This window comes from Nothobranchius furzeri, chromosome 16 (assembly GCF_043380555.1).
Source record: "Nothobranchius furzeri strain GRZ-AD chromosome 16, NfurGRZ-RIMD1, whole genome shotgun sequence".
Taxonomy (NCBI): Eukaryota; Metazoa; Chordata; class Actinopteri; order Cyprinodontiformes; family Nothobranchiidae; genus Nothobranchius; species Nothobranchius furzeri.
In genome coordinates, this window is record NC_091756.1 from 36,693,668 (window position 1) to 36,709,885 (window position 16,218).

The 16,218-nt window shown below is 43.3% G+C and overlaps 2 protein-coding genes across 8 annotated transcripts in view; one reads left to right on the forward strand and one right to left on the reverse strand.

The window, feature by feature from the left end:
* LOC107387904 (protocadherin-15) overlaps positions 1 to 16,218 on the forward strand; it is a 514,972-nt gene that overhangs the window by 337,975 nt on the left and 160,779 nt on the right. For all 7 annotated transcript variants that reach the window (XR_011516897.1, XM_054749198.2, XM_054749199.2 and 4 more), the window contains exon 24: positions 7,391 to 7,507. Coding sequence is in view for 6 of the 7 variants with exons in the window: in XM_054749198.2 (XP_054605173.2) it covers positions 7,391 to 7,507 (117 nt within the window). In the remaining variant the exon portion in view is untranslated. The remainder of the gene's footprint in view (positions 1 to 7,390; positions 7,508 to 16,218) is intronic.
* On the reverse strand, positions 8,551 to 12,385 carry LOC129160619 (uncharacterized). Its single transcript, XM_070545628.1, has 2 exons — positions 9,620 to 12,385; positions 8,551 to 9,221 (listed from the first exon to the last, which is right to left on the reverse strand). Exon 1 carries the CDS (start codon positions 12,327 to 12,329, stop codon positions 9,744 to 9,746), a length of 2,586 nt encoding a protein of 861 aa, XP_070401729.1. The 5' UTR covers positions 12,330 to 12,385; the 3' UTR covers positions 8,551 to 9,221; positions 9,620 to 9,743.

Genomic DNA, 16,218 nt, shown 5'->3' on the forward strand with positions numbered 1-16,218 from the left:
CTAGGTTGACTCCATTGTTAAATGGCTGAGACTAATGTACTTTTTCTTTTAAAAGTTTTGTTTCTTCCACATAATATTACTTGTTGAGGCTGATGCTCAGCTACTAACACACCTGTGGGTAGAAAAAAAATTATAGCCTAGAAATTTAAACAAGTCATAGCAGTAGTGAAAGATTTAGTTTTGCAGGTCAGCCTAGGTCGGTAGAGCCAGGTCGACCATTGGCCTGAACGATTTTAGGTCCAGCCAATCACAGCGCTCTGTTTATAGAGAGACATTGGGCAGGCTTATTGTGCGTTCCAGTTGTCCTCAGGACTCAGAATTTCTGAGCGGGAAAGGACGTTACAGGCTTGTTTTGCGTTCCAGCTTTCACCTGGGTGGATGGATGCCACCAGTGTTGTGGATGGCGGATTGTTGCGCATGCGCTGTCCGTCACTCGGCGGTTAGCCCCGTAGCAAGATCACGATTCTACACACCGGAGCGTTTTACAAGAATCACCGCTAATTGAACTGGCTGTACTTTGTACTGGAAGGATTAGCGGATTTTAGGATGCAGAATCGCTGCGTCGGAACGGTTTGACAGCTTATCGGGACGCGTTCCCAAGTCCAAACCGGGGTGGCTAGTTAGCTCTTGGGCTAATGCTAGCGAGTGTCTGGAGCGACCAGAACAAAAATGCCTGATTAACCAAACGTGCCTTAGCGACGAGGTAATATAGGGACTTTAGCGCCTGCACTCTGGTGTGCAGATGCGCTCTTCGGTCTCTAACGACGGCTTACAGCGGATAATATTAGCAAGTTAAGCTAACTATTATGCTAGCGAGGTTACCGGGAAAGGATAGGCGCGGATCAGATGCCCTCCGAATGGAAGTAATTTCTGACGGGGATTAATATCTCCGATTTTACAAATATGTGCACACAGAGTCACAAACACAGCGACAAATAATAAAACAGACAGTCTTCAATGTACCAAGATGGGAAAAATATACCTTCATATATAGGCCTCAAAATGGCCTTCATATGTAGGCCTCAAAATGGCCGCTAGCCACGTCAGCTTTAAGGTGTTTTGATGAAACAGCACCTCCTGTGGAGGGTGATGAATGTGCAACCCCCCTTCAAGATAAAAGCTGTCTGAATGAGGAAAAGCTCACTTTTCCCTTTTTCCTCTGAACTCACACTGAACAAAAATCCCAAATATGTCTCAAAATCGGCACAAAGTGTAATAAACTGTGCAGATATCAGGCTAGGCTCGCCATTTGTAGTGATCTGTAGTCGTATATTTATACACTGTAATTAGATCTAAGTATTATAATCAGAAGTGGTTGTTTTTAATCATCAGGGAGTTTACTTAAACACTCTGTATTGACTGAGAGACAAGAAAAGAGAGAGTTGGGATCGTTTTAGAATCTTTAATTTCTCTAATTATAAATTCTTACAATCTACCAGGACTATCTCAATGATGGATGCATATGGATTTGGATGTTTCGTGTTGGTGTGTGTGTGTGTGTGTGTGTTGTTCAGAATCTCTAGGCTGACGTAGCGAATCTGGTTGTTATGACTAGGCTACCACGAGGCTTCAGAAGCTGATGACATGAGCCACCATTTTGTCGTAACCACATACCCTGTAGAGCCTCCCGTGTAGATCAGGAAATGCCAGGTCCTCGGACCCTCGGATGTACTGGAGCTGGTGGAACAGCGGTCGCAGCACTACAAAGCCCGTCTGTGGGTCGACTCCGGTAGCAGTCGGCAGGCGTCAGCGAGTTCACTCTTATTTTGAAGGAATGTCGTCTTGTTGTTCAAAGGACAGAAATCTCCAGCTTGACAGTTCTCAGCTTAAAATAGGAAAGTACAGCTGGCCAGCCTGTAACTTTCTTAATGATGATGATGGAAATCCTTAGGACCTCCAATTGAACAGAACTGAGGTTAAAATGGAACTGAGTATAAAATGGCGTTGCCTTGTTTTATATACCCTAATTGTTTACAAATCTTAGTAAACCGGATTGGACAACTTTCATTAAACAACCCAGATTCTGCCCTACGACAGACGAAAGTTCTGATTGGTTGAAAACAATGTGTCATGCATTTCCATGGTAATGTAGATCAGTCTGTCTGGTGCAGTCCTGTTTATTCATTAAACACATAACTCATGACATCTTTATTTCACAGATCATTCACCTGATTATTAATGACCAACATATGCCCTGATTAGCTTTATCACGAATAAAGTACTTTGATTAATTAATGGAAAGCGTTCTTCTTCTCTTCTGTCTCTTCTCCTGGAATGTAAACATACTGAAACAAGCGTCCGACCTTGGCGATGTTACTGTGTGAAGGGGCAGCTGTTAAGGGCAGACAATTATAATATTCATGACGCTACATGGAGTACTAAACCAAAGTTTAGTATAGACACTCCCTTCGACAGTTGCCACATACAATCAGAAAAATATTAGAAATCAAATGTAAAAACAAAAATGCCAGGAAAAGTAAAAACCATGAACAATGTGACATTTTTCAACAATGTAACTATTGATAACAACAATAAACAACTTACCAGTACTGTTAAATAGCAAAAAGAAAGAAAACAGAACAAATAAATGAGAAAAATATAAAGACGATAACTACACTCAACAAAAATATAAATGCAACACCTTTTTTTCTTCTCTGATTTTTCATGAGATGGACTTAAAGATCTAAAATTCCTCCCAGATACACAATATTACCATTTCTCTCAAATATTGTTCACAAATCAGTCTAAATGTGCGATAGTGAGCACCTGTGCTTTGCTGAGATAATCCATCCCACCTCACAGGTGTGCCACATCAAGATGTTGATCTGACATCATGAGTAGTGCACAGGTGTACCTTATACTGCCCACAATAATAGGCCACCCTGGAATGTGCAGTTCTTTTTGCTTTATTGGGGTTCTGGGGACTCAGAACCGGTCAGTATCTGGTGTGACCACCATTTGCCTCATGCAGTGCAACACATCTTCTTCACATAGAGTTTATCAGATTGTCAACTGTGGCCTGTGGAATGTTGGTCCACTCCTCTTCAATGGCTGTGCGAAGTTGTTGGATATTAGTGGGAAATGGTGCACGCTGACGTCCACGTCGGTCAAGCACATCCCAAGCATGTTCAATGGGTGACATGTCCAGTGAGTATGCTGGCCATGCAAGAACTGGGACATTTTCAGCTTCCAAGAATTGTGTACAGATCCTTGCAACATGGGGCCGTGCATTATCTTGCTGAAACATGAGATGATGTTCATAGATGTACGGCACAACAATGGGCCTCAGGATCTCATCACGGCATCTTTGTGCATTCAAAATGCCATCAATAAAATGCACCTGTGTTCTTCATCCATAACCAATACCTGCCGATACCATAACCCCACCACCACCATGGGCCACTCGATCCACAACATTGACATTAGCTAAGCGCTCACCCACACAACGCCACACACGCAGTCTGCCATCTGCCCTGAACAATGTAAACCAGGATTCATCCGTGAAGAGAACACCTCTCCAACATGCCAGACGCCATCGAATGTGAGCACTTGCCCACTCAAGTCTGTTACGGTGACGAGCTGAAATCAGGTCATGACCCCGATGAGGACGACGAGCATGCACCTTACCATCTGGGTTCTCTATTTGATACATCACAGCGTTGAGCTCATCGCTACGCTGTTCTTCAGTAAGGCCCCTGACGGAGTAGTCGGATTCCCGGGTGGTTCCGACCAGTTTGGACAGCATTCATCCAGAGAGTAGGCTAGGTTCATATTTGGCGTGGGCCACAGCGCCACATGGTTGCTGGGAGCTGATCAGGTCACTACTCTGATCTTCCATTTTCAACAACTGAACCAAAATAGCCTAACAGAGCTCTGCAGTAGCTCAAAGCTGCACTTCGTGGCAGCAACTGCTATCTTGTAGCAGCAACACTAAATTAACCTCTTTGGTGCACACAGGTTTTAGTGTTTAAAATGCACGGCCAATGCCATGACTAACGCATAAAATACTATTCCCTTCAGTATTTTAGCAAACAGCTGTACCGGTGCGTTGCCTTAGCAACATCTTACAACACTTGCAGTGTTAAAGTGCTATTTATTCCTTCAGAATATTAGCAAACTGTGTAATCAGTCTTTGATTGAAGGTTTTAGTTAGTTTTAATTAGCCTCTGTGAGTTAAAGTTGCTAAAATAACAGTTGATCAAATCTAAAAGGTTAGACAGAATAACTGCACATGCACACAAACGGTGGGAAAATACAAATAAAATAAAATAAACTATGTTGTTGTTGTTTAAATTGTTAGCATGAACTGTTTAGTTGTCTCTATCACTTTAAACAAGCACTGAGTTATTGGTGAGAGTTTTGATGCAGCTTCTAGGTTACACAAAGACAAGATGGCCACTTTCTGTCTTGACCGAGGCAGGTCAGGAGAGGTGGCCATAAACACTGCTCAGTGAAATCAGCACCAATCTGTTGCCACCAGCTGGTTCAAGGCTGACCACTTATTATTTTAATCCAAGCTCTACAAGAAACCAAAGGATTTGTTTGTGTTGTATAGAACAATCTCCGCTGTGTATCGTTCCCTCACACGGGGCACCAAATAATGTTGTGGATATTAGCCAACAAATAGTTTGTAAGTTTTACTTACCCTTTGGATTCATCAATAAAATTTGTAAATATGGAAATATTATCGATTCTATTACTTAATTGGGATATCTGTGGATATGCCTCAGGGCACCACCTCTTTTAACATGGGAAAAATGAATCCAAACCTCTATCAATCTGTCTAAAGTTTGTAAAAATAATGTTAACGAGCAGCTGTCATATTCTATCCAACACAGAAAAATTCACTTGAGACAAAACTTAATTGGCAATACCATTTATTAACTAATATAACCACCTCAGCTTCTCCAAGGCGCTAGCCAATCAACATGTCAACCAACTGGTTTTGTCAAACAAACAACAAGCAAGGAAACAATGGAATGATAATGTGAAGTAAAAATCTAATCAGACCGGTGGGGTGAGATGGTGATGTAATCAAGCAATGGGGGGGTTGCTTGATGATGTAATCAGACAGAGATTGGCGGATTACCAGACTGGAGGGAGTTTTGAAAAACAAAATGGCAGATCCTTTGTTTGGTTGAACAAATGGTCGAAACTAGGTGTGTGTGTGTGTGGAATTTAACCTCACTTCCCAAACACGTATAATCAGTGGGCGTGGGCCCCTGATCAGACGCGTATTTGGCGGTGTGAGCAAAGTTCACAGTAAACTTGATCAAAACAATTCAAATCGCTTCACAAAGCTCAAGAGAAAAAACAATAGATCAATCATAAAGGCAAATTAAATATCCAAACAGTCTGTCCAGCCTGGCCACAAAATAAACAAACTTAGATATTAAAACAATAAGAGAAACAGAGCTTACTTCGAGATGGTCCGTTGGCGTTTTTAGTACGGAAGAGAGAGACCGTCTAGTATTTTAAAGCAGTCACGTGGTCTACCGCTTGTTTTGGACTATTAGAGAAGCGAGAGAGAAAGAGAGAGAAAAAAGAAAAATCGTGAATGAACGGACACAAGGCAACCCTCTGTGTCCGGGGCTGAGCAGATCAGATGGTGTTGGTCCGTTGATCCCAGCAGCTAGGCCTCACACACACGCTGTCCGAAGCGGTAGGAGCAGAAGCGGGGGTCTCCTTACACCAGGTGAACTGGACAGGGGAGAGAAAGAGTTCCGCTCTGCGCCTCGGCTTTATAGACTCGTCCAGCGGGCGGTCTCTGTAGGGGCCGGTATCCACTGGGGGGCCTGTCAGATTTGGCATCTATTGATGATGTCATCAAGCTGCTGCCGGCTGCAGAGGATTATGGGACTTGGAGTCCCTGCTGGTGCTGATATTAACATGCTTTATTGTCTAAGCTTCAGGGAGTAGATGGCACAGTCCTTTGGAGAAAATACTGCGTAGTAATTTTCTCATGAGGGCAGGACCCCAACAATTAGCTGTTTTTGGTTAACTTTTCTTGGAAAAACGAGTTCCGAGGAACACTGGAACGCACCATTAGTACCAAAGCTGCGATAGAGAAAAACTACAAAGCTGAGGTAGTATTGATTTAGGAATTCAGCATTGACCCTATAGTGACCAGAAATCCATCATACAAGCAGAATAAGATTTGTTTTGGCCCTAAAGGGAAATTACCCAGTTAATCTTGTAAATACATCTACAACAACTAATATTATTATTCTGATTTATATTAATACACACACACACACACACACAAACACGCACAATAATAATAATAATGTTGATAGTATGGACTGATGGACAGGTGCAGGTTTATGCATTTAACAAGATATTTAATAAATGAGAATCAGGGCTGCTGTAAAATTTATTCTCCAGTCCACATCCAGACAGAACTATCTTCTATTAAGTGTTATGATCAGCAGCAACTAGGATGTTTCTGCACTTTCAAGTGAAGCACACTCCTCTTGTTTAGACTGTTTTGTGCTTACTTCTGATCTATATTGTTTGGATGCCACCTATACACCTCTTTAGATCTACCTGCTTGTCAGAGCATTTGGCCACTGATTGGAGAGATGCTGCATGTTGTAAATTACTGCAGAAATGTGCACGGTGTTGGATAGACCTGTCTTTTTTGTTTCTCTCTTATCTGGGCTGACGGTGCTGCACGTACGGCATACCTCACAGTAGTGATGTGCATTTTGTGCATTTGGAGGCAATGTGTCCTTTTGCACAAAATGAGGCCCGGCATGGAGCGCACTGCTTATCGAGAGGGAGGGGCATTGAATGTTTTGTGTTTATTTGAAGACGAACAGATATTTTTGCTAAAACCTTGGAGATTTTGACCAACAAATAACTAGAAAAACTACTGGTACACATCGTATCCTAGAGATAAAAATTTGAAGTGCTGGTACTGCTTACCAGTGCATACCAGCCCACTTAAACCACTGCCATTGAATTATTTCTGTAGTGATGAGTATGTCACATTATTCATTGCTCAAATTGGTTCTAGCATTGTCCAATTGCGTGCAACGCCAGTTTGAAAAATAACTGTAGATTATATTTACATGTCTTGGATGGCATGCCAGGATATAAGTCACTGATTTAAAACTATTTCTTTCTGTTCTTTCAGTGGCAATCCATAAGAAATCTGATTAGTCAGCAAAAGCAGGAGGTTTTAGGACTCAGGTGTTGCTTCAAGAGGATTGGTGCATTGGGTTAGATGCACTGCACTGTTGAATCTAGATGTACCTAAGTTTATGAAGCATCTCCAACCCCAAGTGAGTTTGTGGCCTGAGTAAACACATGTAGGGATCAGATTAGGATGTGCTGCAGATACTGGATACTTTAAAGGTTATGTTGGCTCTATCAAATCTCTCTGCAGGACATGAATGACTTCTCTCCAGCATTCAGCCAATCTGTGTACAGAGGCATGGTTGCTCCAAATGCTGTCAAGGGAACCATCATAACCACGGTGATAGCCAATGACTCTGACCCTGCGGTAAGCATTTTCAGCTACTGATGTTCTTCTTGAGTACTTTACTTCTTTTCCATGTGAGATAACAATGTCCAGCTCCAGTCAGAGTGTGTGTGCTCCAAATTAAATCCTAAACCTTTTATCTAATAAGGTCCAGTTTATTCAACAGATTAAAGAAAGATTCCGAGTTATTTGCCATGTAGGCCAATTCAACAGCAGTTTAAATGACAACGGCAGGCTCTAACAGAGCCTTTAGTGCAGCATAAGGGATTGGCTTCACTGAGACACACAAACTTTTTGTTTAGACTGAGATCTGCTCTTCAGTGGCTGTGTGAAAAATAGCCCTCATTTTTATTGAACGAGAAAAGCAGCCACCTGATATATTTTCCAAGTTCACCCAACCACATAAATATTTATGGAAAAGGAGCAAAACACAAAAGTATCTTTATTTTGCATTACTGCCCAAGAGGATCTAAACTGATTTTTCGCATTCACAATCTCCTCCACCAGCCATGTTTTGCCACAAGCCTCTGTAAAAAGCTTCACTTCCTTTGAATTATGTGCTCACTGTCCTCTTTCATCAGCTGAATTGATTCAGACTGCAGGTAGGAGCATCAAAGTAGATTCTCCTGCGTAAAAAAAACACATGGTTAAACTCTCCAGGTTGTGTATTATAAAGGTACTCCAAAAGCTCAGACTAGCTTCTAAACAGCCTTTTTTTATTTAGACCCAGATATATGCATATATTTATTTGAATATGGGGAAATGTTTATTCTCACTAGAGTCAAATTATTTTATTTTGAAAGAAATGTGAGTTAGATTTGCTGACTCACTTTAAGGAGGGCCGGTGTCCAGCATGTTTTGGTTTTAACTCTGTTTCAACACACCTGGTTTCAATCAGCAGCTCATCCAGCTTCTGCAGAGCCTGATGAGCTGCTGATTTAACCACTGAATCAAGTGTGTTGGTGCAGAGTTGTTACGCCCCCTCTCTGCAGGTCTAGGAGGATGAGGGGACTAACACAAGCAAATAGGTGTAAAAGTGTGTGTGAGGATAAAGGACGAGGAGGTTCGAGTAAAAACAAAAGGATTTATTAACATAAGGTGTCCGTGGGTAAACGGCATAAATAAGGCTTCGTAATAATAAACTACAACATAAGCAGTCTCACTGCTTATGACAAAGGCTTTCTGCCAAAACTCAAAATATACCCGGCTCAAAAGTCCTATGGGGATAAAAAGAAAAACACCACAAAGGCTTAACCCTTAACAAGGTGTGTGAAAACACACTCAGAAGGTACCCAGGCTAATCCTGGATCCTTAGTAGAGAACCTAAACATAAATGAGCGAGGGAGAATCTCAGGCTACTCCTGGATCTCTATCAATAACCTTAAACCCAGCAGGAACGGTGTAAACAGCCTTAAACCTGTCTGGTAACGGTCGCGAAAGTGTCCGTGAGCTAAAGGAGAATCTCTGGCTACTCCAGGATCTCCTCGATGTCTGTTGCGTTCCTCCTTTTAAAGAGCTGGGAGCTGCTTGATCGCTGATGAAGATCAGCTGCTGTCTCTGCTGGCGTGCCTCTCTCCGAGGTCCTGAAAGGGCGCTGGAGCGCTGGAGAGTGTGAGCTGGCCGCTCCTGGCGCTGTCCCTGGTGCTGGATCCCGTGCAGCGGGGACAAAAGGCTCAGGCTAGGATGAGAGGACGGACCGAGGGGACGAGGGTCGTCACAGCCTCCCCCTAAACAGCTAAGAAAGACAGTCATTAAAAAGGATTGTCTTTCTTAAAGAACAAGCTCTAAAAAACCAACTCAGAGGAAAAAAAAACAATGCCTATGGAAAACAAATCTAGGATTCATTTCAGGTTGACAAAAAAAACGGATGAGTCCCCACTGACTGCCTAACATTTCTTCTCTAAAAACTGCAGTCTAGGCTTCATGTGATTGCAGGCGGGCAGATTAAGCACATGTTTTCCTAAGAAAACATACTAACCAGCAAGGAAGAGGGGTGGCCAAGCCGGCCCCTTTTCCTCCTGGGGTGCTCCCGAGATGGTGCCCAAAAGGACACCAACACTAGCCGCGACACACAACACTAATAAAAAAAACAAACAGGACATACCCCAAAGGGGGTATACCTCTAAAACCTACCTGGGAACTCACCGCTTCATTCAAGATTATCTGCAAAATCCATAGAATAAAAGAAAGGCACTATGCTGAAAAACCACGAGAGTTGCTCTCGTTTCACTCCTATGAACACGGAAGTGTTTTCTGGTTATTTCTCTTTTACTGTCGCCTTTACAGTGCACCAAAAACCGCGAGACCGATCATCAGCAACCACATCCTCGCGGCTCCTCTTATTCCGGGATCTGAACCAGGGACCTCTCGCACCCAAAGCGAGGATCATACTCCTGTTAAGGTCCCGCACTTGAAGTATGAGGGTCCACCTCAGCAACTGTTGATTTTCATTCCTGGAGAGAAAACTTACACGGTTAAGATAGAGATTAGTGAAATGATGCAAAAACAGTAACACGGCAAGAATGAGACAGAAAGAAAAGGAAAGAGGGTTTGTCGGTCGTGGACTAGAAATGGAACGCAGTGTTAGCTGGTCGTCCCCCTCAGGGATGGGAGTGAAGGATGCGGCTGCGCACACCGCAGCTTCAGAAACCTCTGATGTTGATGCCTGAGGGGAATGGTAAAGCTTCTGCATTTGGACGTGACAAGCCCTAGACTTGTGGTGACAATGAGGAATGGAAATTCTAGTAGTAGTATAATTGATTTCCCTCACCACAACACAACAACCGGACTCATCACCATCAGTACTCTTAAAGTCCCGAAAACATCCATTCAAGCTGTCATCACGACGCTGCTCCTCTCCTAAAGTCAGCCGTAAGGGCAGACACCCCGACGTGAGCGACACGCCTTCACCCTCGGTGTCGGCGGTAGTGTCCACATTGTGGTCGTGGACGTGATTGTCCTCCTTATTGTGTCCATCCTCAAAGAGAGAGGATAACTGTAAGGTTTCCTCCTGTTTACGTGCCTGGGCACGGGTTATGACACATGCAGGATAATTTCCTGGCTGCTCCTTAACACACGAACTGGTTTCTGAGCACGGGTCGTTTAAAACTTGGAATGGAGGGACCACATTTCCTCCAGCAACATCGTTTCCGAGCAGGAGATTTACTCCAGCGATCGGCAAAGATGGGCAAACCGCCACATCAAAATAACCTCTGGCTAGCTCGCAAGAAAGAAAGACTCGGTGTAACGGCCGAGAAATCGGCTCACCATTTATTCCGTTCAGCAGAACTGACACGCCCGTTGCACTGCTCTCGTTAAAAATCATGACATCGCTAGTTATGAGCGTTTGTGATGCCCCAGTATCGCGCAAGATGATAACTGGAGCTTGGTCAGAACTTGACTCATTTAGCTGAACCACACCTTTGGACAAAAATGGTTGAAAACAGTCGTTTATTTCTGTCACGACCTGCTTGTTTTTCGTTATAAAACCAACCTCACGTGAGGGGGAGGTTTTCTGTTCGTTTTTCCTTTTTAATTTGTAACAGTCTTTTACTACATGCCCAGACCGATGACAGTAAACACATCTTGGCTGGTGGGCGTTTACCGAACCGCTGTGAGCAGGCCTCATCATAGGAGGCCGTCTGGCATCTCTGGGTGGCAGTTCGCCGCTAACGCGGTGCGTTAATGAATATTCATCCGCCAACAAAGCTGCAGAAGACAAAGTCGCTACCTTTTGTTCATTCAAGTATAAAACGGTGCGCTCCGGTAAACATCTCTTGAACTCCTCTAACAGGATTAATTCCTTCAGCTCAGTAAAAGAAGACACTTTTGATGCTGCAACCCACTTTTCAAATAATAAAAGCTTTTCTCTGGCGAACTCGACAAACGTCTGATGTGGCTGTTTATTGGTTAATGCTCGGAATCTTTGTCGGTATGCTTCTGGGACCAGTTCATAAGCAGTTAACACTGCACTTTTCACACATTCGTAATCTAAACTGTCAGAAAGGGACAAAGAAGACATTACCTCCTGGGCTTTTCCGGTGAGCTTGCACTGGAGGATCAACGCCCACACGTCACGAGGCCACTCAAGAGCTGCAGCAATGCGCTCAAATATCTGGAAGTAGCTGTCCACCTCAAACTCCCGAAAAGGTGGCACCAACACAATGCATTTACTTATGTCCAGTCTCTGTTTTATTCCAGGGGTAGTTTCTTCTCTTGTGGTGTCGGGTTCTGTCACAACCTTGTGCGTGTCAACATGTGGGTCATTTTGTTGGGAAATCTCGGCTTGTCTCCAAGCCTGGGCTTCCAGCTCAAGTCTTTTTAGCTTGATCTGAGTGTCGGCTTCCAGATCCATTCTGCGGATCTCCAGCTCCATCTCCATCAGACGGCGCTTCTCCTTTTCGTCGGCCTCATACTTTAGCCGAGCCATTCGGACTTTCAGACGTAGGTTAAAACGCTCCAGCGAACTCGGAGTAGAAGCTGGTGATACAGGATCAGACTTGGGCAAAGTTAGTGGTGAAGAAGGGGTCTTACTGTGAGCCGGCGGGGTCTGGTAGCCGGGAGCCGTCTCCTCGGGTGCCGCCGAAGATGGTCCTGCTCCGTTCTCATGGCTTGCGGCGTCATCCGCACGCGGGGAAAGGACAGGAAGATCTCCAGTCCCTTTTGCAGGCAACAAGTTCAAGTTTTCCAAGGCAGCAATAACTGTCTCTTTTAGAACCTGTTTCGTCATTGTGCGGGTGCCATGGAGATCAAGGTGCTCAGCCACCTCCACCAGATCGCTCTTGCGGCAGGCCTCGAGCGCTTCCCGCGACGGTGCACGCAGAAACTCCTTTAAAGAAAACATAATTATTATAGAGCTCACCTGGGAAGAGCTAAAATCCAGAGAGTGAAACCACCAAAATGAAAGAGTCCCAGGGTACTTAACACACACTTAAGCGCAATGGGAAAAAAAAAAACGCGGCGCACAACCTATTTCTTTATTACCGGGCAGACTTAGATTAAGTTCCAATTATTTATAACTCAAATAAATCCCGGACGAGCCCCCATTATGTTACGCCCCCTCTCTGCAGGTCTAGGAGGATGAGGGGACTAACACAAGCAAATAGGTGTAAAAGTGTGTGTGAGGATAAAGGACGAGGAGGTTCGAGTAAAAACAGAAGGATTTATTAACATAAGGTGTCCGTGGGTAAACGGCATAAATAAGGCTTCGTAATAATAAACTACAACATAAGCAGTCTCACTGCTTATGACAAAGGCTTTCTGCCAAAACTCAAAATATACCCGGCTCAAAAGTCCTATGGGGATAAAAAGAAAAACACCACAAAGGCTTAACCCTTAACAAGGTGTGTGAAAACACACTCAGAAGGTACCCAGGCTAATCCTGGATCCTTAGTAGAGAACCTAAACATAAATGAGCGAGGGAGAATCTCAGGCTACTCCTGGATCTCTATCAATAACCTTAAACCCAGCAGGAACGGTGTAAACAGCCTTAAACCTGTCTGGTAACGGTCGCGAAAGTGTCCGTGAGCTAAAGGAGAATCTCTGGCTACTCCAGGGTCTCCTCGATGTCTGTTGCGTTCCTCCTTTTAAAGAGCTGGGAGCTGCTTGATCGCTGATGAAGATCAGCTGCTGTCTCTGCTGGCGTGCCTCTCTCCGAGGTCCTGAAAGGGCGCTGGAGCGCTGGAGAGTGTGAGCTGGCCGCTCCTGGCGCTGTCCCTGGTGCTGGATCCCGTGCAGCGGGGACAAAAGGCTCAGGCTAGGATGAGAGGACGGACCGAGGGGATGGAATGCATTTGTTAATTATGACCAATAAGATGTGATGATTCCATATAAATATGAAATATCAATCTAATTGATCTTTGAATGTTTAATCAGACGATTCTAGTTTTTTTTTTTTTTTTTTGCTTCTTTAGGGACCATAAACACACTTCGTATTAATTCAGACATAGTCAGTATATACATTTTAAAATGAATTTAATTATTTTTCCTAAACTAATGATACACGACAGATTTGAATAATGAGATGTGGTGTGGTGGATGTGAGGTGATGTAATGGAAGCTAGATGTTTAGTAAAACCATTCTTAGGAACTGAGAAAGTTGTGAAGTCTGGGTTGTAAAACAATTTATTTGTTAATAAACTAGAGAGTTGTTTAATTAAAAAACAGCATCAGATGCAATCTGTCATGCCAAGTCTACGCACCCTTGGTGTGGAGGTTCTTGTTCCATCCAGGGAATCGTGTTGGTCACTGCCGGTGGAGTGAACCTCTGATATCAGAAACCTGTATAGCTCCGATAGGACCCACTCAGTCTGAGATCCTTCCAGGTAAAGGCAGGAAGTTGGAATGCTTATTTGCGTCTAAGGTTGATGTTTGTTGGCTCTTGGAAGAGAGCTGTTTGGCTGTATCAGCTTGCAGCATCGCAGAGAGGCTTTCAACGGGAGATCAAAAGAGTTTGTTTCAAAAGAGGCTTCTTTCCCAGTTTGGCCGAATTGGGAGTCAGTTGGAAACTGAATTAATTCTCATTTTATTAAACTACCATGTTATGACTTTTGGCCAAGTTTTGCAAATCAGAATTTGACACGTTTCTGAGTATTTACCAACATCCCTCAGAAAACCACGCCCTCCTCTGATACAAAGGGTTTTTAACACTTTGTGAATGAGAACGATCAAAACACTTATGTGAGGTTAATATTACCCTTAATATGTATCTTATTGTAATGTGTTTGAGTGTAAACAATGATTAACTTGTTAAATCAAACACATACTGATCATAAGATCTGAAATGGATCATTGTAAGGGCAACATTAATTTCAAAGCCATCACTAGTTTACACAGAGGTTATTCAAACATTTGATTTAAACATCTTGTTCATTCATCACATAATTATTTAACTTAGAAGTAAAATCATGTTGGATTCGAGTAGGTTCACTTTTTATTCAGAAGGAGGAATTCAGCAGTCTGGCTTTTACGCTGAGTGCGGGACAGTGGGTGAGAATGTTTGTCTGAAACGTTTTGTCTTCATGCATGTAAATATGCACTGAGCAGAATCTTCTGGAACTGGAAGGCCAAATAGAAAGTGGATTTATGCCTGTAGATGAAAGGTTATACTGTGGTCAGTTGGATGGTGAAAAATAGACCCTTTTGTACGTTACAAGAGGAACCACTAAAACATGCTGGATACCGGCCATCCAGGACCAGGATTATGCACCCCTGCTTTAAAGGTTGAATATGGATCACGGACACTCTGGCGACATCTAGTGTTTGGAGGTGGTATATGAAAAAACAGAAATCTTTTTCCAGCTGTTGAGGTGTTGATTCGCTGCTGACATGTAAAGTGACTAGCCAGCGCCATATTCAGTGACAAATATTTCTACTAATAAGTTAATTTTACAACATTATTTACAGTTCGAACATCTTCTGGGCTCAGAATCAGCTGCTTGAATTGTCAAGTCTGCCATTTTACACAGTCCCAGCCTTGCCTTGCCGAGCGGACGTTTTACCGCAATGGTGCTGCCTAGTGGCAGGCAATTGTAAACACAAACCCAGTGTCATGCCCTGCAAAATTAAAGTTTCATTTTTTATTATAAAAAAAGTTTGTTCATTATGCAGACCTCTACATGCCCAGTGGAGGTATTATTTTTTTTAAAATATAGCTTTTTAGTAAAATGTTCCATATTCCACCTTTAAGTGGTAAGTGCAGCTCTGGTCACTGTGCTTTATTAAAGTTGTTTAAGAGGATGGTTAGTGTGAAAATAATCACTGTGATCATCCCTTAGGGTTATAAAATGTTCTTTTAATTTTTCCACCATTGTTAGGCAGTGACTCTGTCCTAAATGGTAAATGGCCTGTATTTAATACATCACCTTCCAGAATCTTTGAACCCCCCAAGGCACTTAACAACACAGTCATTTGCCCATTCACACACACATTCACACGTTGGTGGGGATGAGCTATAATGTTGCCACAGCTGCCCTGGGGTCCACTGACAAAGGCGAGGCTGCCGTAAACAGGCGCCACCGGTCCCTCCGACGATCACCACCAGCAGACAAGGGGAGTTGCCGTAAATCCTCTAATACAGGCCCGGGCCTGTATTTTACTCAAGCTCATCAAGCTCCAGGCCTTTATTGGAAGGAGGGCCAGAATTAGAGGCAGGCCTCAATTTCTATTTGAGCAAAATGAACTCAAATATAGTGCTGGAGTTTTTGACAATTAAAATCACGCCCACATTTTCAAAGTTAAACACATTTCTTTTAACAACGGTAGTTTCTGCCGCAAACTCACGGATGCGCCTGCAGCCTCTCCGTGTTCCTGCTGCTCTAAACATTAAAATAATTATTTCATTTTCTGTTCCTCACCTCTGATTACCTTCAATGGTGTCTGTTTGTTGCAACCACCAGGTACAAAAACTAACTTGTTTTTATTTGACCATTTTTCTGTCCTGTCTCTGTTTATCTTCCTGCATCTCTTCTCAATCCTAAAGAAAAACTGCTACCTGGATTCATATATATTCACCTTATGAGTTACCTTTGAACTGCAGTTCTAAAAGATCTACCGACTGCAAAAACAGCGGATTGTGTGCTGCTCACCGGCCGCATCAGTGAGGTGCGTCACCGGAGGACAAAACAGGTGATGCGCCCTACTCCACAGCAGCGAAAAGCTTCAGGCACAAATAAGACAGAAAACATAAAAGGAAATGAGTCGACATGAACGACCGCGTGTTAAATTAGTTTTTG